Source organism: Salvelinus fontinalis, chromosome 13 (genome assembly GCF_029448725.1).
Source record: "Salvelinus fontinalis isolate EN_2023a chromosome 13, ASM2944872v1, whole genome shotgun sequence".
Classification (NCBI taxonomy): domain Eukaryota; kingdom Metazoa; phylum Chordata; class Actinopteri; order Salmoniformes; family Salmonidae; genus Salvelinus; species Salvelinus fontinalis.
The window spans coordinates 26,514,652-26,541,271 of record NC_074677.1 but is presented as its reverse complement, the minus strand read 5'-3'; the positions used below and the strand labels follow the sequence as shown (position 1 = coordinate 26,541,271).

At 43.3% G+C, this 26,620-nt stretch overlaps 1 protein-coding gene across 4 annotated transcripts in view; it reads left to right on the top strand.

Annotated features, from left to right (window-relative positions):
* LOC129868329 (polypeptide N-acetylgalactosaminyltransferase 10-like) overlaps window positions 1-26,620 on the top strand; it is an 85,298-nt gene that overhangs the window by 43,371 nt on the left and 15,307 nt on the right. For all 4 annotated transcript variants that reach the window (XM_055942214.1, XM_055942212.1, XM_055942211.1 and 1 more), the window contains 2 exons: window positions 24,418-24,603; window positions 24,825-25,008. In XM_055942214.1, the coding sequence (XP_055798189.1) occupies window positions 24,418-24,603; window positions 24,825-25,008 (370 nt within the window). The remainder of the gene's footprint in view (window positions 1-24,417; window positions 24,604-24,824; window positions 25,009-26,620) is intronic.

Here is a 26,620-nt window from a genome sequence, read left to right as displayed (position 1 = left end):
TGCAAAGGATATAGGTCACATACTATAGACTTTTAAACGTGGGGTTGCACAGAGCATACAATGCTGCTTGACTGCACACTGTACTGTATGGCTCCTTCTGGCACAGTGCTGTGGAGGAGTCATATTTGCTCAGGAAAAATGAACAAATTATTTTGCTAATGCTGTCCAGGGTCTGATTCCTATTCAGTCCCATAATCAATCCAGGTCGAGCGCCCCTTCTTCCCCTCTAGGGGAATTAGTAACTTAGACGTGGCTGCAGCAAATTGCTGTTTCCCCCACCGTCGGCCTCTTTTAGGAATCCCTGTGAGAATCCCAGCCTGCTGCATTGGGGCTTTGCAGTGTGGGAAACCCTGGTTCCAGCGTGTTGCCCTTTCACTGCCACAAAGCCTTGGCCCGTGGAGGGGTAGACCGGGTTTCCACAGTTCCCGGGTCTGCAGCGCAGAAATTCAATACTTTTGCCGCGTGGTGCAATAGCCGGCCCAAACAGTTCCTTCGGCCCGAAGGGAACGTCAATGACATCTGCTTCCTCCTTGTCCGAGAGGCTGCATAAGTTGAGCATGCAGTCGCCATCTGTGTGCGGTCGAGGGAAAGTCTCTACAGTGCACTTAAGACTCGGGGTTAGCGAGTTCTGCCTTAGCGTGCTCAGACCCAAGCATGCATTACACGAAGAGTGTGTGTCCTTTCCTGCTACTGTAGCCCTGCATGGACATAGGTGTACCTGTGCTGGGGCAGGAGCCCTGCTCGGTTCTCCCTGTTCAGGGGCAGCAGGCTCCATGGCTACGAGAATAGTATTCCTTGGGAATGCTGGTGTGGTTAGCTTGCTTTCCAGAGAGCTAGCCAAGTTCAGCTTGATCCTTGCAACATTGGCTAAGAAAGTCTTGAGCGTTCATTTCGTGGGCTAATAGCCTATCTAGCTAGCACAAAGCTAGCCGGAGAAAGTGTGTGCTTTCTTGGTCTTACGTCGAGAGAGGTAGCAATTCTACCTTTCCAGGTAGAAAATGTATTTAGTTCAGTGCTAGCCTAAGGAAACTGCATGGTGGCAGGGTTCGAGTTCAGGGTGGTATTCTCCCACCACCATGGAGCCGTGAGGCTAATCCGGTCGGTTTAGTTAAAGGGACAATCAGCAGTTGCTACATCCATTTTTGGACTCATAAATTCATGATATCTACCAATTTTTGATTCTTGAAGAATATAACTTATAAATGCCTCATGAGCTTAGTTCAACTGTCGTACCCCAGTTGTACCCCAGTTGAACTACCGTAGCTAGGTAGCCTGTAGTAATTCAGATATTGTTATATGTTATTTGGAGGAATACACATTTTGTTTAGGTTTGGTTACAATTGGCTTAGCTGGTTATAGGAAATTAAACAATGTAGTACTGTTGATGAAACACATGGTAGGTATGTGTTTGTTTGTAATCATCAACATACTGGTAGCTATGGTAATTACATCCTCGTGTACATATTATGTAATTACAGCAGTACACAACAAACTGCTGCGTCATCTAGACTGTTTTCAGCTTTTTGTATGACAAGCAATGTTTGATCATTTCTATTTGTCTTCTGACAGCTTCATTTTGCATTTTTCTACTTTTGTTGTTGGACTTCTCAGTGTAACTTCCATTCAGCGTATGTTCTCTGTATCAAACTGTTTCCCTCACCTCATCACGAGATCTTCAATTTGAGTATAAGTGTGCAGAGTGCAAAAACTAATGAATAGAAGATACAGACAGTCCCCTCTTTGCCCGCTTCTCCCATCCTCTGTAACATTTCTTTCTCCGTCTCTCTCTGGCTGTTAAACCTTGCTGTCTCGCTCTCACTCCCTCTGTCTTTTCTGCCCACGCTCACCTTGTGTTGCCAGGTCTATCTTGTGGGCAGCTCTAATTTCATGGAGCAGCTCAGGCGTGAGGTCTGAGTCACAGATAGCGTGCGAGCAACACTTGCTCTCTCTCTTTTTTCCATCCGTCTCCTCTTCCCACCCTTAGGGAGGGGCTCTGTTTTTACTCTTCATCCCCTTCCCCTCTCCTTCCTGGACACCCAGTTTGGTGGACACATGAGGAGGGGTCTGGTACTGCGGTGGAATGGCTGTCAGTCCCCTCAGGAATGTGTTACAAAACAGAAAAAACAGCCAGGTCCTTTGGTCTCTGACAACCTGCAGGGTGGCATTAGAGCCCTGTGTGCTTGAACTCCGTGCCTACTGTTTTCATGCAGCATTTGTCATTGAGCAGAAGTGATTTCACGGTGCAGCAGACAGAACAGCGCTCAGCCCAGGAAGTTGTTCTGCCTGTCAGAGACTATGCAGAAAGTTGTCTAGTGGGTTGTCAGGGCCATACAGGGAGGATGCCAGACAGCACTGAGGGCTTTGTGCACAGTCATTGGTCTGTGTGAGGTTGATCAGCTGATCGTTTTCCCTGTCACATATTGCTTCATGTTCTGCTTTTGTAGGGATCAGCGAAGCCCCTCAGATCGCGCTAAGGGTTTCCATTTCTCTCACGATTTCACATGTTTTAAACTCATCCCCCGCAGCTCCTGTCAGAAAAGTGGGCCTCGCTTTTCTCCAAGTTGACATGGCAACCAGACTGCCACACTATATTGTCCCATGGGGGGATGCTGTCAGGCAGCTGTTTGACTGATGGCCCCCACTGGCCTTCTCCCACAAGCCATTTTCATGGAGATTTCCCCCTAATTGATTTAATCTGTCCAGATTGTTCCATCTCCCCCTTGTTTAAATCACATCGGATCCATTTCCTGTCTGTGACATGGGGCTTTAGTGCCACAGCATCAAATATATGTTTATTTGTCACGTGGGGTGGCGTCTGTGTGAATAAGAATTTGTTCTTAACTGACTTGCCTAGTTAAATAAGAAAAGAAAAAAGAAAAAAAGTGCTGAATACAAAAGGTATTGCAACCGTAAAATGCTTACTTACAAGCCATTAACCAACAATGCAGTTTTAAGAAAATAATTTACTATATTTACAATAAAATAACAATAATGAGGCTATTAACTTCTTTATGATAGGGGGCAGCATTTTTACTTTTGGATGAACTGCGTGCCCATAGTGAACTGCCTCCTACTCTGTCCCAGATGCTAATATATGCATATTATTATTACTATTGGATATAAAACACTCTGAAGGTTCTAAAACGGTTTGAATGATGTCTGTGAGTATAACAGAACTCATATGGCAGGCAAAAACCTGAGAAAAAATCCAAACAGGAAGTGAGAATTCTGAGACTGGTCAATGTTCAACTCATCGCCGATTCAATTCCCTGTAAGATATAGATCTGTTTGCACTTCCTACGCCTTCCACTAGATGTCAACAGTCTGTAGAACGTGGAATGAAGCTTATGCTGTGTTGTGGGGCCGGATGGGAGGAGAATGAGTCAGTGGTCTGGCAGATTGCCAGTTCCTGGTCAGGCGCTTTCCTCATATCGCCTTAGGTTCCATAACGTGTCTACAGACATGAAGGAATGCTCCGGTTGGAACGTTATTGGATATATATGATAACAACATCCTGAAGATTGATTCTCTACTTAGTTTGACCAGTGTTATATAACTTTTTGAAGTTTTTGTCCGAGTTCGCTCGCATTTGCGCGAGCGTTTGGACATGTGCACTAAACATGCTAGCAAAAGTAGCTACTTAGACATAAGTAATGGACATTATCAAACAAAACAATGATTTATTGTGGAACTAGGATTCCTGGGAGTGCATTCTGATGAAGATGTTCAAAGGTAAGGGAATATTTATGATGTAATTTCGTATTTCTGTTGACTCCAACATGACGGAGAAATGTTGTTATGTTTGAGCGCCATCCCAGATTATTGCATGGTGTGCTTTTTACGTAAAAAAAAATTTCAATCTGACACAGCGGTTACATTAAGAACAAGTGTATCTTTAATTATATGTAAAACATGTATCTTTCATCAAAGTTTATGATGAGTATTTCTGTTATTTGACGTGGCTCTGCAATTTCTCCGGATATTTTGGAGGCATTTCTGAACATGGCGCCAATGTAAACCGAGATTTGTGGATATAAATATGCACATTATCGAACAAAACATAATTGTATTGTGTAACATGATGTCCTATGAGTGTCATCTGATGAAGATCATCAAAGGTAAGTGATTAATTTTATCTATATTACTGCTTTTTGTGACTACTATCTTTTGCTGGGAAAATGGCTGTGTTTTTCTGTGGCTATGTACTGAGCTAACATAATCGTTTGGTGTGCTTTCGCCGTAAATCCTTTTTGAAATCAGACATGTTGGCTGGATTCACAACATGTGTAGCTTTAATTTGGTGTCTTTCATGTGTGATTTCATGAAAGATAGATTTTTATAGTAATATATTTGAATTTGGCTCGCTACATTTTTTCTGGCTTTTGGCCAAGTGGGACGCTACCGTCCCACATATCCCAGAGAAGTTAACAGGGGGTACCGGTACCGAGTCAATGTGCGCGGGTACAATTTAGTCGTGAGAATTTGTACATGTAGGTAGGGATAAAGTGACATGGCGCTCCGGTACCACTTACCGTGCGGTAGCAGGGAGAACAGTCTATGACTTGGGTGTCAGGAATCTTGGAGAATTCTTTTGGCCTTCCTCTGACATCGCCTAGCATATAGGTCCTGGATGGCAGGAAGCTTGGCCCCAGTGATGTACTCACTACCCTCTGTAGCACTTTATGGTCGGTTGCCGACCAGTTGCAATACCAGGCGGTGATACCGGTCAGGATGCTCTCGATTGTGCAGCTGTAGAACTTTTTGAAGATCTGTGGACCCATGCCAAATCTTTTCAGTCTGCTGAGAGTGAAAAAAGGTGTTGTCGTTCCCTGTTTGGACCATGATAGTTTGTTGGTGATGTGGACACCAAGGAACTTAACTCTCAACCCGCTACACTACAGCCCCGTCGATGTGAATGGGGGTGTATTCGGCCGTCCTTTTCCTGTAGTCCGCGATCATCTTCTTTGTCTTGCTCATGTTTAAGGAGAGGCTGTCCTTGCACCACATTGCCAGGTCTCTGACCACCTCCCTATAGGCTGTCTCATCGTTGTGTCGTCAGCAAACTTAATGATAGTGTTGAGTCATGCTTGGCCACACAGTCGTGGGTCAACAGGGAGTACAGGGGGGGACTAAGCACGCACGCACCCCTGAGGGGCCCCCGTGTTGAGGATCAGCATGGCAGATGTGTTGTTACCTACCCTTACCACCTGGGGGGCGGCCCGTCAAGAAGTCCAGCATCCACTGGTGTTGAACACTGAGCTGTAGTCGATGAACAGCATTCTCACATAGGTTTTGTCCAGGTGGGAAAGGGCAGTGTGAAGTGCGATTTGAGATTGCGTCATCTCTGGATCTGTTGGGGCGGTATGCAATTTGGAGTGGGTCTAGGGTTTCCAGGTTAATGGTGTTGATGTGAGCCATGACCAGCCTTTCAAAGCACTTCATGGCTACCGACGTGAGTGCGGCAGGCGGTATTCATTTATGCAAGTTGCATTCGCTTTCTTGGGCAGAGGGACTATGATGGTGTGCTTGAAACATGTAGGTATTACAGACTCGGTCAGGGAGAGGTTCAAAATGTCAGTGAATACACTTGCCAGTTGTTCCGCGCAAGCTCTGTGTACACGTCCTTAATCCACCTGGCCCCACGGCCTTGTTAATGTTGACCCGAGCGTGTAATCACACAGTCATCCAGAACAGCTGGTGCTCTCATGCATGCTTCAGTGTTGCTTGCCTCGAAGCGAGCATAAAAGGCATTTAGCCAGTCTGGTAGGCTCACGTCACTGGGCAGCTCGCGACTGGGTTTCCCTTTGTTGTCCGTAATAGTTTGCAAGCCCTGCCACATTCGACGAGCGTCAGAGCCAGTGTAGTAGGATTCAATCATAGTCCTGTATTGATGCTTTGCCTGTTTGATTGGGACTGCAGCGAGACCACGGCTCTCGCCATGCGGCGCTATGTGATGGAGGCCTGTCATTTGCAGATTGATCGTTCAATTACTTGCTCACTCGGGCCCAGTGGGATCAATTGAGTGAATCGCTCCAATGCATCAGACCCCCCCCCGTCTCCTTATCCTTCCTCGCCCCCCCCCCCCCCCCCCTGTCTGCACCCTGACACATGAACCTCTCGCTTCCTGTTGTCGTCCTTTTATTTTTACTCTTTCTCTCCCGTTCTCCACTGACACTCAATCACTTGTCATTGCTTTCTGTCAATTGAGCCAGAGCACCAGTTACCCTAGTTGTAGCTTTCTTCCTGAGAACAGCAGGATAATAAACTCAGCAAAAAAAGAAACGTCCCTTTTTCAGGACCCTGTCTTTCAAAGATAATTCGTAAAAATCCAAATCACTTCACAGAGCTTCATTGTAAAGGGTTTAAACACTGTTTCCCATGCTTGTTCAATGAACCATAAACAATTAACTTATGGCTGCAGGGGCAGTATTGAGTAGCTTGGATAAAAGGTGCACAGAGGTGCCCAGAGTAAACGGCCTGCTCCTCAGTCATAGTTGCTAATATATGCATATTAGTATTGGATAGAAAACACTCTGAAGTTTCTAAAACTCTTTGAATTATGTCTGTGAGTATAACATAACTCATATGGCAGGCAAAAACCTGAGAAGAAATCCAACCAGCAAGTGAGAAATCTGAGGTTGGTCGATTTTCAACTCATCACCTATTGAAAACACTGTAGGATATGGATCTGTTTGCACTTCCTACGCCTTCCACTAGATGTCAACAGTCTGTAGAACGTTGAATGAAGCTTCTACTGTGATGTGGGGCCGGAGGGGAGCTGTTTGAGTCAGTGGTCTGGCAGAGTGCCAGGTCCTGGTCACGCGCATTCCACATGATATCGACTTGCGTTCCATTACTTCTATAGGCAACGAAATTCTCCGGTTGGAACGTTATTGAATATTTATGATAACATCCTAAAGATTGATTCTATACTTAGTTTGACAAGTTTATTCGACCTGTAATATAACTTATTGAAGTTTTCGTCCGACGTTTGGATATGTGTACTAAACGCGCTAACAAAAGTAGCTACTTGGACATAAATTATGGACATTACCGAACAAAACAAACATTTCTTGTGGAAGTGGGAGTCCTGGGAGTGCATTCCGATGAAGATCAGCAGAGGTAAGTGAAGATTTATAATGCTTTTTATGAGTTTTGTTTACTGCACAATTTGGCGGGTAACTGTATGGCTTACTTTTGTGGCTGAACGCTGTTCTCAGATTATTGAATATTGTGCTTTTGCCGTAAAGATTTTAGAAATCTGACAGTGGTTGCATTAAGAACAAGTGTATCTTTAATTCTATGTAAAACATGTATCTTTCATCAAAGTTTATGATGAGTATTTATGTTATTTGACGTGGCTCTCTGCAATTTCTCCGGATATTTTGGAGGCATTTCTGAACATGGCGCCAATGTAAACTGAGGTTTTTGGATATATATATATGAACTTAATCGAACAAAACATATATGTATTGTGTAAAATGAAGTCCTATGAGTGTCATCTGATGAAGATCATCAAAGGTTAGTGATTCATTTTATGTCTATTTCTGCTTTTTGTGACTCCTGTCTTTGGCTGGAAAAATAGCTGTGTTTTTCTGTGATTTTGCGGTGACCTAACAATCGTTTGTGGTGCTTTCTCTGAAAAGCCTATTTTAAATCGGACACTTTCGTGGGATTAACAACAAGATTACCTTTAAAATGGTATAAGATACATGTATGTTTGAGGAATTTTAATTATGAGATTTCTGTTGTTTGAATTTGGCGCCCTGAACTTTCACTGGCTGTTGTCATATCATCCCGTTAACGGGATTGCAGCCATAAGAAGTTAATGAACATGCACCTGTGGAACGGTCATTAAGACACTAACAGTTTACAGACGGTAGGCAATTAAGGTCACAATTATGAAAACTTAGGACACTAAAAAGGCCTTTCTACTGACTCTGAAAAACACCAAAAGAAAGATGCCCAGGGTCCCTGCTCATCTGTGTGAAGGTGCCTTAGGCATGCTGCAAGGAGGCATGCGGACTGCAAATGTGGCCAGGGCAATAAATTGCAATGTCTGTACTGTGAGACGCCTAAGACAGACCTACAGGAAGACAGCTGATCGTCCTCGCAGTGGCAGACCACGTGTAACAACACCTGCACAGGATCGGTACATCTGAACATCACACCTGCGGGACAGGTACAGGATGGCAACAACAACTCCCCGAGTTACACCAGGTACGCACAATCCCTCCATCAGTGCTCAGACTGTCCGCAATAGGCTGAGAGAGGCTGGACTGAGAGCTTGTAGGCAGGTCCTCACCAGCAACAATGTCGCCTATGGGCACAAACCCACCGTTGCTGGACTAGACAGGACTGGCAAAAAGTGCTCTTCGCTGACGAGTCACGGTTTTCTCTCACCAGGGGTGATGGTCGGATTCGCGTTTATCGTTGAAGGAATGAGCATTACACTGAGGCCTGTACTCTGGAGCGGGATCGATGTGGAGGGTCCGTCATGGTCTGGGGCGGTGTGTCACTGCATCATCAGACTTAGCTTGTTGTCATTGCAGGCAATCTCAACGCTGTGTGTTACAGGGAAGACATCCTCCTCCCTCATGTGGTACCCTTCCTGCAGACTCATCCTGACATGACCCTCCAGCATGACAATGCCACCAGCCGTACTGCTCGTTCTGTGCGTGATTTCCTGCAAGACAGGAATGTCAGTGTTCGGCCATGGCCAGCGAAGAGCCCGGATATCAATCCCATTGAGCACGTCTGAGTCCTGTTGGATCGGAGGGTGAGGGCTATGGCCATTCCCCCACAGAAATGTCTGGGAACTTGCCGGTGCCTTGGTGGAAGAGTGGGGTAACATCTCACAATAAGAACTGGCAAGTCTGGTGCAGTCCATGAGGAGGAGATGCACTGCAGTACTTAATGTAGCTGGTGGCCACACCAGATACTGACTGTTACTTTTGATTTTGCCCCCACCTTTGTTCAGGGACACATTATTCCATTTCTGTTAGTCACATGTCTGTGGAACTTGTTCAGTTTATGTCTCAGTTGTTGAATCTTGTTATGTTCATACAAATATTTACACGTTAAGTTTGCTGAAAGTAAACGCAGTTGACAGTGAGAGGACGTTTCTTTTTTTGCTGAGTTTATATCAACATGTTTTCCCTGCACTATTGTATTTTGATTAAACTATTTTTTTTAAACCCAAATATTATTTCCTAAATATTCACTTGCTGAAGGTAGAAGAAAGTATGGAGCCTAGCCAGATACAATCTTCAGTGTGAGATGTAATTCAGGACATTATCTAGCAGTAATAGCAGGGTTGTTGTGGCTGAGACGGTGCAGAACATTCCCTTCTGCGTTGTGTTATTAGTATATTACATTTAAACTCCCTATCTAATCAACAGCAGTGTACACAGTCTAGCACTGGACAAGTATTTTCCATGGAGGACCACATTAGAATATATTTTTGCCATCGTGGTCCAGAATTATAATAGAGGTTTATACGTCATTTGTATGACTGTGTTGACAGATTTATCTACTGTAAATCACGTCCAGGTATGCTACTTTTTTTTAACTTGCACAGAAATAAACCACATCCATGTTCTCCTTTTGGTAGGTATTTTCAATATTAAACACGCAATGAACTACATGGAGGGAAAGTACACTGTGCGTTCAGCACCACGGACAGAACTCTTGTTAACGGGTATGCACAAAAACACAAGAAAAAGAGGGCGCTCAACATTACATTTAAACTACTCAATCAGTGTGAGGAGTGAAGTCTGATGGGCATTGACTAGAGCAGTGAAGTCAGGTATAGTTTCTGACGTCGCTATGTACAGGATTGCTGAGAGGTGAGAGTCAGTAAGGGATGATCTGTCCCTTGACTTGTTATATTTCATCACTGAAAATGTCTGTTCACATACATAGGTTGACCCTAACAGTACAAACCTCTTCTGAGCATATAAAAATATTACTTTCATGAAATCACACATTCAATATACCAAATTAAAGCTACACTTGTTGTGAATCCAGCCAACGTGTCAGATTTCAAAAGGGCTTTACGGCGAAAGCAAACGATGCTATTATCTGAGGACAGCACCCCAGCAAATAGACACAGACAATCATATTTCAACCCTCCAGGCGCGACACAAAACGCTGAAATAAAGATATAATTCATGTCTTACCTTTGACGAGCGTCTTCTGTTGGCACGCCAATATGTCCCATAAACATCACAAATGGTCCTTTTGTTCGATTAATTCCGTTGATATATATCCAAAATGTCAATTTATTTGGCGCGTTTGATCCAGAAAAACACCGGTTCCAACTCGCGCAACATGACTACAAAATTTCTCAAAAGTTACCTGTAAGCTTTGTCCAAACATTTCAAAGTACTTTCCTAAACAACTTTTGGTATTTTTTAACGTAAATAATCGATCAAATTTGATACTGGATTAACTGTGTTCAATACTGGAGGAAAACAAAGTGGAGCGTGCTTTTCAGGTCACGCGCCTCTATCAAAGAGTACACTTCTCTCTTCCCTTGTTCTGAACAGTGCTTCTTCTTAATTTCTCAAAGGAAAAACCTCAACCAATTTCTAAAGACTGTTGACATCCAGTGGAAGCGATAGGAACTGCAAGAAAGTCCCTTAGAAATCTGGATTCTCAATGAAAACCCATTGAAAAGAGTGACCTCAACAACAACAAAAATTCGGAATGGTTTGTCCTCGGGGTTTCGCCTGCCAAATAAGTTATGTTATACTCAGACATGATTCAAACAGTTTTAGAAACTTCAGAGTGTTTGCTATGCAAATCTAATAATAATATGCATATCTTAGCTTCTGGGCCTGAGTAGCAGGCAGTTTACTTTGGACACGCTTTTCATCCGGACGTGAAAATACTGCCCCCTATCCCAAAGAAGTTAAGCAGTTAACCACTTATCTCATTAAGTTGTGTTTTATCGGCCCTCAACCAATCATGCTATTTCGTTAGTTTTTTCGCGTTGTTCATAACTTGTTTTGTAGATAATGTTGCTGCTACCGTCTCCTATGACCGAAAAGAGCTTCTAGACATCAGAACTGGGATTGCTCACCTCAAACTAGATGAAGAGTTTTTCTTCAATTAGTCGGACGCGAGGGATATACTGTTGACACCCGACCAGGCCCCTATCCCCGTGATTCGCTGGAGAAGGAAACGGCGATTCCGAGGCAAAAGATCAGGTTGCCTTGTGAGGACCAGGCGATGAGTGGCTAATCTGCCCTTGCGCTCTGCGTTCTGCTAGCTAACGTTCAATCGCTAGAAACTAAATGGGACGAACTGAAAGCACGTATATCCTACCAACGGGACATTAAAAACTGTAATATTTTGCTTCACCGAGTCGTGGATGAACGACGACATTAAGAACATAGAGCTGTTGGGTTATGCACTCTATCGGCAAGACAGAACAGCAGCCTCTGGTAAGACACGGGAAGGGGCCCTAAGCATTTATGTAAACAACAGTTGGTGCACGATATCCAAGGAAGTCTCAACGTTTTGCTCACCTGAGGTGGAGAATCTTATGATAAGCTCCAGACCTCACTATTTACCCAGAGTTTTCATCAGTTTTTTCAAAGCTGTCTATATACCACCACAGAGCGAGGTTGAAACTAACACCGCACTAAATGAGCTGTATTCCGCCATAAACAAACAGGAAAACGCTCATCCAGATGCAGCATTCCTAGTGGCCGGTGACTTTAATGCAGGGAAACTTAAATCAGTTTTACTGAATTTCTATCAACATGTTAAATGTGCAACCAGAGGTAAAATTAAAATCTAGACCACCTCTACTCAGCACACAGAGACACGTACAAAGCTCTCCCTCGCCCTCCATTTGGCAAATCTGACCATAACTCTATCCTCCTGATTCCTGCTTACAAGCAAACATTAAAGTGGGCAGCACCAGTGACTCAGTCTATAAAAAGTGGTCAGATGAAGAAGATGCTAAACTACAGGACTTTTTTGCTAGCACAGACTGGAATATGTTCCGATGGCACATCAGTCACTGGCTTTATCAATAAGTGCATTGAGGACGTCGTCCCCACAGTGACTGTACGTACATACCCCAACCAGAAGCCATGGATTACTGGCAACATTCGCACTGAGCTAAAGGGTAGAGCTGCCGCTTTCAAGGAGCAGGACTCCAACCGGGAAGCTTATAAGAAATCCCACTATGCCCTCCGACAAACCATCAAACAGGCAAAGCATCAATACAGGACTAAGATAAAATCATGCTACACCGGCTCCGACGCTCGTCGGATGTGGCAGGGCTTGCAAACTATTACACACTACAAAGGGAAGCACAGCCGTGAGCTGCCCAGTGACACAAGCCTACCAGACGAACTAAACTTCTATGCTCGCTTCGAGGCAAGTAACACTGTGAAACATGCATGAGATTATCAACTATTCCAGATGACTGTGATCACGCTCTCCGCAGCCGATGTGAGTAAGACCTTTAAACAGGCTAACATTCACAAGGCCGCAGGGCCAGACGGATTACCAGGACGTGTACTCCGAGCATGCGCTGACCAACTGGGAGGTGTCTTCACTAACATTTTCAACCTCTCCCTGTCTGAGTCTGTAATATCAACATGTTTCAAGCAGACCACCATAGTCCCTGTGCCCAAGAACACTAAGGTAACTTGCCTAAATGACTACCGAACCGTAGCACTCATGTCTGTAACTATGAAATGCTTTGAAAGGCTGGTCATGACTCACATCAACGCCATTATCCCAGAAACCCTACACCCACTCCAATTTGCATACCACACCAACAGATCCACAGATGATGCAATCTCTATTGCACTCCACACTGCCCTTTCCCACCTGGACAAAAGGAACACCTATGTGAGAATGCTATTCATTGACTACAGCTTAGTGTTCAACACCATAATGCCCTCAAAGCTCATCACTAAGCTAAGGACCCTGGGACTAAACAGCTCCCGCTGCAACTGGATCCTAGACTTCCCGACGGGTCTCCCCCAGGTGGTAAGGGTAGGTATCAACACATCCTCAACACGGGTGCCCCTCAGGGGTGCGTGCTCAGTCCCCACCTGTACTCCCAGTTCACTCATGACTGCACGGCCACACACAACTCCAACACCATCATTAAGTTTGCTGATGACACAACAGTGTGACTGACAACGATGAGACAGCCTATAGGGAGGAGGTTAGACCTGACCATGTGGTGGAAGGACAACAACCTCTCCCTCAACGTGATTAAGACAAAGGAGATGAGTGTGGACTACAGGAAAAAGAGGACCGAGCACACCCCCATTTTCATCGACGGGGCTGTAGTGGAGCAGGTTGAGAGCTTCAAGTTCCTTGGTGTCCACACCAACAACAAACTAGAATGGTCCAAACACACCAAGATAATAGTGAAGAGGGCACGACAAAACCTATTACCCCTCAGGAGACTGAAAAGATTTGGCATAGGTCCTCAGATGGTCAAAAGATTCTACAGGTGCACCATCGAGAGCATCCTGACGGGTTGCGCCACTGCCTGGTATGGCAACTGCTCGGCCTCCAACCGCAAGACACTACAGAGGTTCGTGCGTACGGCCCAGTACATCACCGGAGCCAAGCTATACCAGGCGGTGTCAGAGGAAGGCCCTAAAAATCGTCAAAGCCAACCTAGTCATAGACTGTTCTCTCTGCTACCGCACAGCAAGCGGTACCGGAGCGCCAAGTCTAGGTCCAAGAGGATTCTAAACAGCTTCTACCCCCAAGCCATAAGACTCCTGAACAGCTTATCAAATGGCTACCCAGACTATTTGCACCGCCCCCCATGCTGCTACTACTCTGTTATTATCTATGCATAGCCACTTTAAAAACCCTACCTGCATGTACATAATTATCTCAATTACCTCGACACCGGTGCCCCCGCACATTGACTCTGTACCGGTACCCCCTGTATATAGCCCCGCTATTGTTATTTACTGCTGCTCTTTAATTATTTGTTTCTCTTAACTTAAATAAAAAGTATTTACATTTTGGGGGTATTTTCTTGACTGCATTGTTGGTTAAAACTTCTTAGGGATAGGGGGCAGCATTTTCACGTTTGGATGAAAAGCGTGTCCAGAGTAAACTGCCTGCTACCCATACCAGTTGCTAATATATGCATATTATTAGTAGATTTGGATAGAAAACACTCTGAAGTTTCTAAAACTGTTTGAATCATGTCTGTGACTATAACAGAACTTATTTGGCAGGCAATACCCCGAGGACAAACCGTTCAGATTATCTTATTTGAGGTCACTCTCTTTTCAATGAGTTTTCATTGGGAATCCAGATTTCTAAGGGACCTTCCTGCAGTTCCTATCGCTTCTACTCGATGTCAACAGTCTTTAGAAATAGGTTGAGGTTTTTCCTTTGAAGAATTAAGAAGTAGCCATGTTCAGAATGAGGCTCGAGTGAAGTGTACTGTTTGTTAGAGGCGCGTGACCAGAAAGCATGCTACACATTGTTTTCCTCCGGTATTGAACACAGATCATCCCATCTTAAATTGTATCAATTATTTACGTTAGAAAATACCTAAAGTTGTATTACGAAAGTAGTTTGAAATGTTTGGACAAAACTTACAGGTAACTTTTGTAGTCATGTTGAGCGAGTTGGAACCGGTGTTTTTCTGGATATATACCCATTTCCTGCTGTTCTGCTAATGGGACCGTTTGTGATGTTTATGAGACATATTGGAGTGCCAACAGAAGAAGCTCGTCAAAGGTAAGGCGTGAATTATATCTTTATTTCTGCGTTAGTGTCACGCCGGGAGGGTTGAAATATGATGATCTGTGATTGTTTGCTGGGGTGCTATCCTCAGATAATAGCATTGTTTGCTTTCGCCGTAAAGCCTTTTTGAAATTTGACACGTCGGCTGGATTCACAACAAGTGTAGCTTTAATTTGGTATATTGAATGTGTGATTTCATGAAAGTTTAATTTTTATAGTATTGTTATATTTATAGTTTTATTGAATTTGGCGCTCTGCATTTTCACTGGAAGTTGGCCAGGTGGGACCGTCCCACATATCCCAGAGAGGTTTTAATTAAGGGCTTATAAGTAAGCATTTCACTGTAAGGACTACACCTGTTGTATTCCGCTTATGTGACAAAAACAATTTGATTTGATTTGAAGGAAGGCTTTTTAGCAGCACCTGGAGATGGCATTACTGTTCCTTTTGTCTGAGACTCATTTGTCATAACTTCTCTCCTTTTGTATTTTTGACGAGTTCATCACGAGCATGGGCTGCTGTGTTTATGCATGCGCTCATGCAGGCCATCTATAGTCAATGACGTGAGAATGTTTTCATTAAGCTGTAATTTGTTTTGTCTTAATTTGAGTTTATTTTGGGGCGAGCTAGTGCCGCTCCCTGCGGCGCCCTGGCTCATTAGCATCTAATGTTATAAATAATATAAATGATAATGTGCCATTTAGCAGACGCTTACACATGCGTGCATACATTTTACATATGGGTGATCCCGGGAATCGAACCCACTATCCTGGCGCCATGCTCTACCAACTGAGCTACAGAGGACCACCATCTCAAAATAACTGTTGAGAAGTTGGATGGCTTAATGGAGTCATTGTTGTCATCCTTAAAAAAATTACAAATAATAATAGCCCTACCCTGGAGAGCAGAAGGCCCATTTCCTGCTGTTCTGCTAATGGGAGCAGCTCTGGGGATAGGGAGACTCCAATCAGGTCACCAGCCGAATGGTTAAAGCAGCCCGCTGGTGACCTGAAGGATGTTGGCTTCACTGTTCACTCTTTAATGGGGAGCAGCTGTCCTACCCCTACAGCAGAGTACTTTGCCTCAATTGCCCCAGTTTAAAAATAAAAAAAACTCTTCGTAATGAGTTTGTGGATGGAAACTCTTCTTTTTTATTGTGCTAAGGAGGATAAGTCGCCCTGGATGAAGGGAGGCAGATCTCTGCTAAACAAATTAATGATATAATGCACTAGAACACACATCTTCCCACTCCTCTGCTCAGAGTTTGGGCTCATGAATATTTCATTGACACATTTTTTTCTCTTAGCTGGAAATAATATTTAGAAAATGAACAAACCACAGGGATTTGAGTATCTCAACTGGTTTGATCTCGGAGCGGAGCGCCACAACTTTGTTCCTTTGTGGCTTCAGAGGTTCAGAATTGTGGAATTCGCCATACGTCCTCAGACTTGTTAGTCGTTTGTGAGACTGTGTGAGAGTTTGGGAATGTGTGAATAAGAGAACAGTTGTGGCTGACTGAAAGGTAACGGGACCAGGACGTCTTCAGGTTCTTTGAGCTAACTAGCTCTGTGAGGTATTTTTACCCTTCAACACACACTGTTCCTATGCAAACGTGTGTCACTCCATTCATGTTAGAAACGCTACTTATCACTTATCAGGCTGGTTTCTATGATTTATTGTACGCCTGTGTGTAGTCAATGCTCATCTGTAAAATCTCTTATCCCCACTGCCTGTTTACTCCCTGTGTATTTCCCTCAGTACATGGGGTAATCCAAATCCAGAATAGGGAGCCTTTCATACTCTCCCAAGCCCATCATCCTTACAGACATAACTTTTAATGGTGGCCACACAAAAAAATCTTTAGCAAATCATAGCAGCATGCCCAGGGAGAGGGGAATGTGATGAAGTTCAGAAGGACACTTGATTATTTTGCTAGAGGAATAAATTCCGGGCCCCGCTGCAGTCTTTGGTGTGCTGCCAAGAATCTGGGAATGAATCCACCACCTCAGACAGATCCTCCCTGGGCCATATTGCCTCCACTGTAATTGGAAGCTAATTGAATTAAAAAAGTGCATTAGGAGAACATGGCTGTGGGACCAGAGGTTCTCTGCTACTGATCATTTGTCCCCAAATGTCCCTGTCTCTCCCATTCCCACATGTCTCCAAACCACAGCAGTTCAAATCAAAACACTCAGTTACTTCACACTGTAACTCACTGGATGGAACTAATACATTTGTTTTTGTTAGTTTATGCTTCATGGTCATGAAGTTGGTAACTTCTAAGTTACTGGGTAAGAGTGTTTACTGATTTTGGCACTTGACCTTCTTGCTATTTGTTACATAAGGAAAACAGTCATCCCCACACATTGCACGTTGCTTCTGTGTACACTGTGTGTTGTAAAGTTGTTTTGAAAAGGGTATGTTGGTTTAAATTCACAACATGAGTGCATTTGGCATATCAAGGTTGTGTGACTCTGTTGTAGCTAAAGCTGCACATGACTCAAGGGGTCCTTTTATAGACTTGACATTACCAACCTTTTGATATGCTGAAAGACACCACTAAAACCATATAGGCTTCATTAGCAATATTAATCATTGTGAATGTTTTGCCGTTTTGAGTCCCACATAATTGCTGCTGCTTGCGTGACTTGCTTCTCTCATGTTGTTGTGTTCATTCAATTAGCTGTTTGGGGAAATGTGACATGTTCCCCCAAGCAGAAATGTATATTTGAGGCGCTTGGTAGTAAACGCCTCATCTGTACCGTAAAATTATTCACGTCGATGAAGTCACAGCCCCAATCATATTCCCTGTCCCACATTTAATAAAGTCTAATGTTTTTCCGAGCAGGGTGCCGCTCATTCAACAGATTAATTTCCTTCCCAATTTGAGTAAACCGGATGAGTCTTCGGGATAATTTATGTACTTATTAACCATTCATAATTTGACCCCGTAACCTTTTCCCTTAGTCACTCCTCAATGCAAATGTTTGTTGTCTAATCACATGATGTCTGGGAGAGCATGAATTTAAGTTTGTCGGTGTGCTTCAGTCAGAATTAGCCAAAATCAATCTCATAATGGTTGATTCATAACCTGTGATTTATTGACAGTGCATATGGGGGGACCTGCCCTCATCTTCCCTCATAGTCCTTGTTCCAATGTCAAACTAGAGCTCAATCTAGAATATTCTAACAGCCTAGTACATTGCTAAACCAAATGCAAATGTAAGTGAGTATTGACTTCAAACGTTGTTGCTGTGCCCACCATATGGCATTTTTCTTTCTCCCGGACCTTTATCTGTTGTTGTTGCAGTGTTGTTCTACCACCGCCCAGGTGTTTCACTGGCTGATCGTGGGGGTTGTGTAACAGATGGGAACTTGAGGACTTTGGTGATTCTGATATTTGATACTGCGATCCATGGAGATGGTTTTTAATTTGGTCAGTGCAGGTTCCCTAAAGAGCTGACAGCAGACAGTCTCACTACCCACAACACATCCTGCCAAAAAGAGAGTGGGGGAGTGGGATAAAGATGGAAAGCTGGAGAAAGTGAGAGTGAAAGATTGAGAAATGGAGTGAGAAGTAAAGAGAGAGGTGGAGAAATGAGAGAGCGACAGATTGAGAAACCTGGCCCAGCTGTCACTTTGGATCAAGTCTACCCTTCCAGAGCATTGGGCAGGCAAAAAGACGAGCCCCGGACCAGTGAGAAATCAGACCGAGAGGTTTAAGCACACTTTGTGAGCCACTTTTAGTAGCTCAGCAACCGTTTTCGAAAAAGTTTTGAAAGGGTCATTGCTTTCCCCCCGATCTTTGGAATCCAATTTGTGGCTGCCAAGAAGGGGAGGCCAGTGACAGACTCCCATTTGTAATGCGTGGCCCTTGTTGCCTAGTGTCTGGGGGGAGCAGCCCAGGTAATATATTTTTTTTGATATACCCAGTAATTTTGTGTAAGAGCCTCCTTTTTGATCCACAGGGTCCCAATATGAAATTATTCTGTTTGGCTTGTCCATTTATCAGGCAGCGTTGGAAATGGTCCCCCCGCCATTGCCTTCCCATCCTCTGCAATTCATTACATTGTATTACTTTTATAGTAGATATGATTCTGGGGCCCTTCTTCCAATTCCAGCCCTGACGGCCGACACAAATGCCTAATGTGATGCATTATCATTTTTCTCTACTGCCGCCGCTACCACCGTGTCTGAATGAATCTTGCTTTAGTGCTGACAGTTAAAATGCTGTTCACCTGATTGCGGAGAGTTTGTTGGTGGGCGGTGGATGTCTCTCTCATTCCCTCCTTTGTTAAGCTCAGCCATTGTGTCCTCCCATAAAAGGTTGTCTGTTAAAGGGGCCTTGTGCTTTGTGCTTATATTGTACAAGGCCCAGGGTAAGGCCATTTTAATGAAAGGAGGAGTGTTCTGTGTGCACAGTGAGTGGTTACAGTTCTATTCACACTCAACTGGACCCGGGAAAACCCTTTATATCAGCAGCCTCTGTGAACTTAAAAATCTATAAACTACCATTATATGGACACTTTACCAAATAAAATGACTCAAGGTCCCTCCCAGTTAAGATTGTTTGTAGCAAAACAACTTCTAAATGCAATGAACCTGCCATACATCCAGTTTTCTAATAACTAATAAAGGGTATAGATAAAGATGTGGTATGTACTCATATAAAACACACAACTCCAGCTTTCACCCTATAAGGCACTGCTGAGAGAAGGATGGTGAAAGAGAGGGGAAATGAGGGAGAGGGAACACTGGAGAGTGGGAGAATCCGACTGATTTAATTACTGGCCTGCTGGAGTATAATGAAGACAGGATATGGGGCTCTCCTCTGTGGCTGGAAGAGGGAGGTGGGGGGGCAGGAGTTTTTATGGAAATTTGCCTGCAATCGCCTTAATCCATTATTTGAGAGCCTTAATGTGAATTTGATGTCATCCGTGTTGAGTTAATTCGGTTGCACATATAGATGTTGATTATGTCTCCACTCGGCACAGACAGAAGAGGACTGGCCACTCCTCAGAGCCTGGTTCCTCTAGGTTTATTCCTAGGTTCTTTCCTTTTCTTGTTAGTTTTTACTAGCCACCGTACTTCTACATCTGCATTGCTTGCTCTTTGGGGTTTTAGGCTCGGTTTCTGTATAAGCACTTTGACATCTGCTTTGTAAAAGGGCTTTATAATTACATTTGATTTGATTCATGTATTTCTGTTACACACTGACCTTGAACAACAAGTCCATATAAGTCATGTTATATTATCCAGTCAGAATGGCCAGTTTGTTATTGTAATAGAGTATGTTTTCTCTCAACTGAATGTAGATCTAGATTTAACTTGCCTGATATTTTTACATTTTTTATTGAAATGCATATGGGATGGGAATTGGGAAACTTAGTTTTTTCCCATAGCATTTTTTTCAGGAAGATTTGCTGTTTGACATGTCAGAGGAAGTGAATAAAGGCTGTGTCCCTGAATAATGTTTTTTTTTTATTGACTTGTCCCACCCAACTTGACGTCAGGCCTGAAGATTTATAAACTCCTATTAGAGGGGATTGATTTATTTTTGAGGCGTTGTAGCTACTGCTCTGAAGATAGATTTGAGATTGGGAGAAAAGTATTGAAAAAACACAGCTACCAATAACTTGTTTTTCAGCCTTCTATGCGAGAGTTCTTCTTGAGGCTATTTTCTCCTCTATGCATTGCATCTATAAAGGAATGGTTAATACCTTTTATCACAATTAAATATGTTCTCTTGTGCTTAAAACATTGCTAATATGTCAGCAATTGTCTTACTAAAGATACTCACTGAAGGGTGAATGCAACAAAAGAAGCTATGTTAGTTCTGTGCTGTAAAGGTCTTAAGCATTGACTGTAAAAGAATAAGGTCTCGAGGGATAAGTGTGTGCACATGTTTGTTGTAGTAGCCATCCATGTCGGTTATGCCTGTGCACTTTTTCTTCATATTCAAGTATAGAAACATGCTTTTGTAAGCAATCTCACTGCAGTGCTTCAAGGTCTTCTGTGGTCATGTCTTCATGGGTACCGTTCCTCATAAACTACTCTCCATGCCCTGGCTATGAATTGTGCTCATGAAAAAGAATGCCCTTGGAAACATGCCCGAGGCAGACACAATGCAGACACAGATAGCTAGGTTAATTACAGCCACAGCCAATCAGTGGTTGAAAGCTTGTAAAGCTAACGTCATGGCACATGCAAACTTATTCACTTGCAAAATACACTTATTGAAAAATATCTTAAGCAGGCTCCTTCTAGCTAACTACCAATTTTGTGTCTGGTGGGGACGTTTACGCCAGGGGTTTCCATCATCATGATGTGGTCGGTGACAGTTTGCTTCTTATCTTGAATATCTTGAAAACTTGACTGCTGACATTGAAAATATTTTAGGACTGTATAAACAGTGAAGTTTCCCATTTTAAATGGTTATGTAACTTTCATGACTGTCTTATCCATAACTGACAGTTATATGGTAATTATACAATGGGTGGGTCTAATCCTGAATGCTAATTGGTTAAACCTGCATTCCAGACGGTGTCTATTCCACAAGTTACCACCGCTTAAATCTATGAGGTTAAAATGCTTATTTACTCTCTTCAGTCTAACTGCGTAATCCACTGTCTCATCAGCCCAGCCAGGCAAATTATACATTTGATCTCCACTATAAAAAGCATCTACACATTATCTCACATTTCTTTTAGGCTGTCTGTCTCTGACATTTGTTTCAATATTCAAATTTCGATCTCCAGATGTTCCATAGTAATGAACGCGTCAGGATGAGGCAGGGAGAAATCATGAATCAGCATAATTTTTGGGGATATTTATTCAAAGGCCTATCAATAGAAAACAGGTCAAACGAAACAAAGTGCAGCTAGCTTGTCTTTCCAGCGTCAGTTTGAAGTGACTGTGTTAGCTGTGTTGTTGGCTAGCTCCTCTGAACAAAAGTGTCTGACGAGTGAGTATATTTTCTATGCCAGGTGAAATCGCGCCTCATTAGCTCATTGTTATGGAGGTATCCAAATAAATGTCACTAGAAAACAGTTTATGCAAATGCAGCTACTTCGCAGTTATTCTGGCTGCACTTTTTGAAGTGACTTAAGTTAGCCGTAGTTGGCTAGCAAGCAAGGAATAAGGGCTGGCAACGGAACATTTAAAACAAACGACTGGGTCGCGTCCATAGATACAGAACAAAAAGACTGAACTAGAGGTCAACCGATTATAGGAGGACCAAAAAAAGACGATATCGAGTAATTGGCCAATTTTTATTTATATATATATGTATTTGTAATAATGACAATTACAACAATACTGAATGAACAATGGACACTTTTATTTTAACTTAATATAAAACATCAAAATCAATTTAGTCTCAAATAAATAATGAAACATGTTCAATTTGGTTTAAATAATGCAAAAACAAAGTGTTAGAGAAGAAAGTAAAAAGTGCAATATGTGCCATGTAAGAAAGCTAACGTTTAAGTTCCTTGCTCAGAACATGAGAACATATGAAAACCGGTGGTTCCTTTTAACATGAGTCTTCAATATTCCCAGGTAAGAAGTTTTAGGTGGTAGTTATTATAGGACTATTTCTCTCTATACCATTTGTATTTCATATACCTTTGACTATTGGATGTTCTAATAGGTACTTTAGTATTGCCAGCCTAATCTTGGGAGTTGATAGGGTTGAAGTCATAAGTAGGGCTGTAAAGTGCTGTTTGAATGAATGCTTACGAGCCTGCTGCTGCGTGCCACCTCTCAGTCAGACTGCTCTATCAAATCATAGACTTAATTATAATATAATAACACACACAAATACGAGCCTTAGGTCATTAATATGGTCAAATACGGAAACTATCATTTCGAAAACAAAACGTTTAGTCCTTCAGTGAAATACAGAACCGTTCCGTATTTTATCTAACGGGTGGCATCCATAAGTTTAAATATTGCTGTTACATTGCACAACCTTCAATGTTATGTCATAATTAAGTAAAATTCTGGCAAATTAGTTTGCAGCGAGCCAGGCGGCCCAAACTGTTGCATATACCCTGACTCTGCGTGCAATCAACGCAAGAGAAGTGACACAATTTTCCTAGTTTAATATTGCCTGCTAACATGGATTTCTTTTAACTAAATATGCAGGTTTAAAAATATATACTTCTGTGTATTGATTTTAAGAAAGGCATTGATGTTTATGGTTAGGTACATTCGTGCAACGATTGTGCATTTTTCCGCAAATGCACTTTTGTGAAATCATCCCCCGTTTGGCGAAGTTGGCTGTCTTTGTTAGGAAGAAATGGTCTTCACATAGTTTGCAACGAGCCAGGTGGTCCGAACTGCTGCCTATACCCTGACTGTGTTGCACAGAACGCAATAGAAGTGACACAATTTCCCTAGTTAAAAGATATTCATGTTAGCAGGCAATATTAACTAAATATGCAGGTTTAAAAATATATACTTGTGTATTGATTTTAAGAAAGGCGTTTATGGTTAGGTACACATAGGTGCAACGACAGTGCTTTTTTCGCGAATGCGCTTGTTAAATTACCCGTTTGGCGAAGTAGGCTGTGATTCAATGATAAATTAACAGGCACCGCATCGATTTTTATGCAACGCAGGACAAGCTAGATAAACTGGTGATATCATCAACCATGTGTAGTTAACTAGTGATTATGTTAAGATTGATTGTTTTTTAACGTTTTTTAACGCATTTACGTTTAATGCTAGCTGGCACCTTACCTTGGCTCCTTGCTGCACTCGCATAACAGGTAGTCAGCCTGCCACGCAGTCTCCTCATGGAGTGCAATGTAATCGGCCATGATCGGTGTCCAAAAATGCAGATTACCGATTGTTATGAAAACTTGAAATCGGCCCTAATTAATCGGTTCGACCTCTAGACTGAACGACTGGGTCGAGTCTCTGGCAACCGAACCAATCGAACAACCAGCCGGCTTGGGTAGCAACCCTAGATTTGTTTTGGGACTAAACTTGAGCTGGCACACACCCATAGATAATTATTTTATGTAGAGGTGCTTACTAACGGCGAATAAACTATATAAGCTATAAAAATATGGAGTCACATTATATATAAACTCCCGGTAATTTATTGGGTAAATCACCAACGTTTCGGCATCACTGTGCCTTCTACAGTCCTAAAATGTTTTCAATGTCAGCAGTCAAGTTTTCAAGATATTCAAGATAAGAAGCAAACTGTCACCGACCACATCATGATGATGGAAAGATGATGGGTGAAACGTTGGTGATTTACCCAATAAATTGGGAGTTTATATATAGAGTGTGCAACTCAATTTTTTATATCTTATGGTAACACGTTGTATAAAAGTTATAATGCCCTCGAAGCCGGTGTTTGGAGGATATATTGGAATTCAACTTCATCTTGGGCCTAACAACACCCGTGCCAATATATCCTCAACACCGGCTTCTTGGGGTGTGTGTCAGACCTACTGTGTTATCCTCTGAATTTGTGTGTGTTTGAGTGCGTGTGTGTTCATGTCGGTTCTTTTGTATTGATGGGTCTCCTTCAGTGCTCCTGGAGGCCTTACTAGAGGGATGCAGTGTGTGCATATGTGTGTCTGCATGCATGTTCGTCTGACTGTGTTGTAACCCCCCTCTCTCCTGTCTCTCTCCCTGTAGAGCACCTAAAGGGGTCTCTGGAGGAGTACATGGTGCGGCTGCCCAAGGTGAGGATCCTGCGTACCAAGAAGAGGGAGGGTCTCATCAGGACCCGTCTGCTGGGGGCGGCGGCTGCCAATGGAGAGGTCATCACCTTCCTGGACTCCCACTGTGAAGCCAACATCAACTGGCTGCCCCCGCTGCTGGGTGAGTCATCCTGTCAGCAAAGCATTGCGCAGTGTGCTCTATGTAGTTTCTTTCTGGTCATTCTGTGGTAGATGAATATACTAGAATATGAATTACTCATCTGTACAATGTGCCTATTACCTTGTCCAAAGGGGGCAACATTGTAACACTGATGTTTGACTTAGGCCGTATACCGCTTTCTGTCTGGTTCTCTTTCTCCCCACTCATGCTCTATCTCTTAGACCGTATCGCCGACAACAGGAAGTCCATCGTATGTCCGATGATCGACGTGATCGACCACGACAACTTTGGCTACGAGACGCAGGCGGGTGATGCCATGCGAGGGGCGTTTGACTGGGAGATGTACTACAAACGCATCCCCATCCCCTCGGAGTTGACAAAAGATGACTCTAGCGAACCCTTCGAGTGAGTCACGTGACCAGACAACACATCAGGACCCAACAAATCAGCACATTTTAGAATGATCCCATTTCTAGTCACCAGATGCCACACAGTTTGAGTCGACTCATTTTCTGTGTGATTGACAGTGCAGTAGCATGAAATTAGAAGTGGGTTAGATGGACTGACAGAGAACATATTAGGGGGCAAACGTCCATGCTGGCCCCTGGGTGTGAAAGCCTCTAAATCCCTCCATGCCTCCTGGCCTGATGGGCAATATGCTCCCCTCCCCTTTCATTGCAAGATGACACAAGGATTCTCTCGGCTCCACACTTTTGTGAGCGCTCCCTCAGAAGGTCAATAGAATGAAATTGGGAATATCGGCTTTGCAATTTGAAGCAAAACTAATTTGTGACTGAATATTCATGGTCGATTTAAATGGAATTCTAATTCTTGCAGAGCGACACAGGATAGTGTGATGAAAATTTGAGGGGAGGGCAGAAAGGAGGGAGGGATGGAATAGAAACGACGTGGTGCCAGTGAGGGAGCAACCTCAGCTGAGCAGTCCTCTTCTGATAAATGCTTTACATAAGACATCCCTTTGTCTCCACGGTTACCTTCCTTCCTTATCTGTGCGGCACAGCCTCTGGGTTCATGCTGTTGAATGCCAAAGACTTCTGCCATTTGAATGCCCCCAAACAGATGTAATTCAGCATTCCAGACATTAGAGCTGGGAATTTCCAGGGACCTCACGATACGATATCACGATACTTAAGTTCCGATGCGATATGTATTGCGACTATCACGATTCTATATGTATTGCAATTCGATTATGCGATTACATAGCAATTTGATGTTCCAAACATATTGCTCACTATATGTCTGCTGCAGAGAGACAAGGGAGAGCATGAGAAAATTTGTTTTGATCAGTCATAGAAATTAAAGTCTAAAACATGTTGGCTCGCCATTTAAAAAGATGGAGAACAAGCTATAGGATGAACATTACCAGAGTTTTGGCGCCGATACAGCCGACTAGCTCTAGCTAACGCTACCTAGCAGAATTATTTATTTTCCCCCCCCAATCGTTACTTGGAGTCAAAGTTTCAATATAATATCTTGCAAAATAGTATTGCGATATGTAACTATCGATTCAGCCCCCCCTCCCCCCATCACTTCCAGCCTTAAACCACTTACCCTTGGGGGGAAGAAAAAAAAAACAGAACTTGGCTTTTGCCGTCCTAGATACTTTTCATGAAGATTGGGAAGCACCGGAGTGCTCTGAGCTCCCAGCCTTCCACTATCTGCCCTGTTTCCTTAATTGATCATTCTAACGGAGAAGTTTAGCACCCAGACATCTTCCTGCCCGGCTTTCTTACGAGTCACTCGAACATCTAACTTCTTTCTCCCCTCCAATATCCATCCAGAGAGGGTTCATCTCTGCCTCCAATTTAGAGTTGAAGGGGGCCGCTAGTTGCCATGACAGCCTGTAGTGTCTATGTGGAGACTGTAGCCTACCTGTTTAATAGTCTCATTGTCTCCCTCTGACAGACCTTACAGTCAGGGACACGTCTCCAGTAATAAGGATGCCATTCAGGGTCCCCCCCAAATTCTGAACAAATCCTGCCTGCCTGGTTCGTCA